General features: G+C 47.9%; 1 protein-coding gene across 1 annotated transcript in view; it reads right to left on the reverse strand.

Annotated features, from left to right (window-relative positions):
• nrn1la (neuritin 1-like a) overlaps positions 1-2,823 on the reverse strand; it is a gene marked incomplete at both ends in the record, with an annotated part of 28,702 nt that extends 25,879 nt beyond the window's left edge. The window contains one exon of the mRNA XM_079742686.1: positions 2,766-2,823. Within this exon, the coding sequence (XP_079598812.1) occupies positions 2,766-2,823 (58 nt within the window). The remainder of the gene's footprint in view (positions 1-2,765) is intronic.
• Positions 2,824-3,187: the final 364 nt, after the last annotated feature.

Consider the following 3,187-nt stretch of genomic DNA (forward strand, 5'->3'; position numbering starts at 1 on the left):
ACGGGCAGCTAAACAATTCGTTATCTGGACTGACCTTCAGTACCAACCTGTAATCTACGTGTGTGTATGTATAAATATTTATGGCGGAGTCTGGGGATGCAGAATATGAATACATAGACATACACACACGAAAACACATATGCATACACACACATACACACATTACTCAATACCTTTTTATTTTTTTCCAGCATAATAATTCCAGCATCTCAGGAACACACATTACAAACACAACTCTGTATGATAGAAACAACACTATAAGACTAACACAACGCTACATGATAAACACAATGCTACAAGACAAACACAATGCTACAAGACAAACATAATGCTACATCATAAACAAAAAGCTGCAATCAAACACAAAGGGACAATAAAAAGACAACGCCTGAAGAAAACACAATGCTACATGTCCAACATAGTGCTACATGATAAACGCAACGCAACATGAAAACCTTAATGCTACATGATTAAGAGTTGAGGAGAGGGGAGGTTGCAGTAGAGAGGAGAAACATTAAGTGAAGAGGAGGGGAGACGACATGAGAAAATAGAAGAACAGAGAGAGAGAGAGAGAGAGAGTGAGCGGACATAATTGGGGGGGGGGGACAGTGAGACAGGATGTGGTGGAGCACAGTGAGACAGGATGTGGTGGAGACAGTGAGACAGGATGTGGTGGAGGACAGTGAGACAGGATGTGGTAGGGACAGTGAGACAGATTGTGGTAGGGACCGTGAGAGAGGATTTGGTAGGGACAGTCAGACAGGATGTGGTAGGGACAGTGAGACAGGATGTGTTCGAGACAGTGAGACAGGATGTGGTAGGAACAGTGGGACAGGATGTGGGGTAGACAGTGAGACAGGATGTTTTCGAGACAGTGAGACAGGATGTGGTAGGGACAGTGGGACAGGATGTGGGGGAGACAGTGGGACAGGATGTGGTAGGAAAAGTGAGACAGGATGTGGGGGAGACAGTGAGACCAGACCAGCGAAGGAGGGAATGAGCAGAGTGATGTAGAGATAAAAACATCTCTTACATATGGCGGGCTGCCGATGTGACATTTTGAACACATCTGTCATGGCAGGTGTTTCGCCGGGAAGAGCTAAAGATAGCCATGGTGATGAGTTTTTGCCTGCATGTGGGGGGGGGGGGGGGGGGGGGGGGGGGGGGGGGGGGTGAGGCGTACGACTACACTTGGTTCTCTATGAGCTTGATGGGAGTTCCATAACGTAGAGCCGTGCTTTCTTCGTCTGTAATGAAGAGCCACTGTGTGGGGGGGGGGGGGGGGAGAAAGAGAGCAAGAGAGAGAGAATAAAGGGGGTAGAAGTAGCAGCTCAGAAAATTGCTGAGGCAATTTTCAACAAGTGTGGTGAACGAAATTTAATGAGGAATCTCCTACTTTCCATAGCTGTGCTTTGTCAAGAGGGGGGAGGGGGGTGAGGACGACATTACACTGCACTTGCTGAAGCAAAACTTGCAGAGAGAAGGAAGACTGGAAAACTGGTTTAGGAACCGCTTCAGAGGAGTACAATTAGAGATCAAATGTCTCCCCCCTCCCTGCCCGATAATGCGCCTGAAACGACTTGTCCACCGAGTATCTTGTAGTTTGGAAGCAGAAAGATGAGCTCTATGACTCAACTCCAGGACGCTCTAGCTCAGCGTTTGCACGGCCGTTCAGGTTTAAGCGGAAGTCTCTAGGCTGGACCTAAATCCCACAGAGATACAGGACTCATGAAGCAATGCTGGACCACATAGCTGGAGGAAAGACTAAAGAATAAAACAGCAGCAAACCCGAGGGTAGGACAGGCCTTTATGGAGGGGGAGAGAAGAGAGAGTGAGCTACATAGAAGAGAGAGAGGAGAGGGGAATGGAAAGAGCAAGAAAGAGGAAGAGAGAAAGACCAAGGCGAGAGAGTGAATAGAGAGGATAGAGGAGAGAAGAGAGAGACTGTAGCCATGGCACTGTTGCCCTGGCGTCCGAGCGTGCAGGTTCGGATACCGGACTTGAGTCTCGTGGGACACTGACGTGGGGGAACTGATGCAATTCATTTATGATTTATTTCCATCGGCATGTTTCCCCCCCTGAGCGCATCCCCCAGGGAACACAGCGTGGCCCCAGCTCAGCATCAGCACCACAGTGTGCAGAGGAAAGAGGAGGGCGGCTGTGATGGTTGAAAAACGCGAAAAGAATGTACAACCATGCCCAGGTGTGTAATTACCATGTATGACTTATCTCAGTCTTATACGATTGCCATTTGCCATTGCGTTGAACCCGGACTCTTAAGATATATACTTGTAAACGATGAAAGGAATTAAATATGCACTTTTGTCTCCACTTTATCTCACCGACATGATCGTATCGCTAGGGCAGAACGCCAGCTCGTCCGGTAGCTGTGATCCAACAGTAGCATTAAAGTGAACATTTAAAGAGGAAACTATAAGTGAGATGGAGGTTCACCTGGTGAACCTTGGAGTAGCCTAAATACTGCAGTAGCGTCCCGGTATCCCTGTTCCGCATCAAACACATGGTATTGGTAGGCTTTGGCTGTACGGGAGATGGTATCGCGCTAAAGGTGTGACTAAATGCTCACAAACGGAAAGCCATCACCGTGCGATTCAGTCAACCTCAGCGTCCGTGTACAAGGCAGGGTGGAACAGCACAACTTGCTCGCTGCTATTTAAGTTTTTCAGCAGAAGACCTAGAAGTTAAACATTGTACACTAAAGTTTTCTCGGAGTCGGCTTGTACTAGAAGTAGGCTTATACTTACTCAGACACAGGGCAACAGGCAGGATGAATAGGCAAGCCGAATTCGTTAATGATGACATTCTGGAGGAATTGCTTGGCAGGGAAAATGAGCCCCGGTTCCTCCTGTGGTCAATTGCGCGTATTCGGGCTACGAGGAATATAGACGTATCGTCGTTCCGCTTGACGATAGTAGATAATCCGATTTGGTGGTTCGTTATCAAAGAGTCGAGAACAGCAATTCACTGTAGTGTGCCTGGATGTGGAAGCGTGCTGCTCTGCTAGAGGGAGGAGGCAACAGTGCTGAGTAGGACGGTCTTCAGCTGCCAAACTCCAATTAACTAGGAGAAGACATCATGTGCTTCACCACCCCCTAGCAGATTGGGCGGGAAACCAATCGCTGTCATTTGAGATCATGATACAATAGAGGGACAACGAAGAAATTGA

The sequence above is a fragment of the Pollachius pollachius genome, assembly GCF_949987615.1.
Source record: "Pollachius pollachius genome assembly, chromosome: 9".
NCBI classification, from domain to species: domain Eukaryota; kingdom Metazoa; phylum Chordata; class Actinopteri; order Gadiformes; family Gadidae; genus Pollachius; species Pollachius pollachius.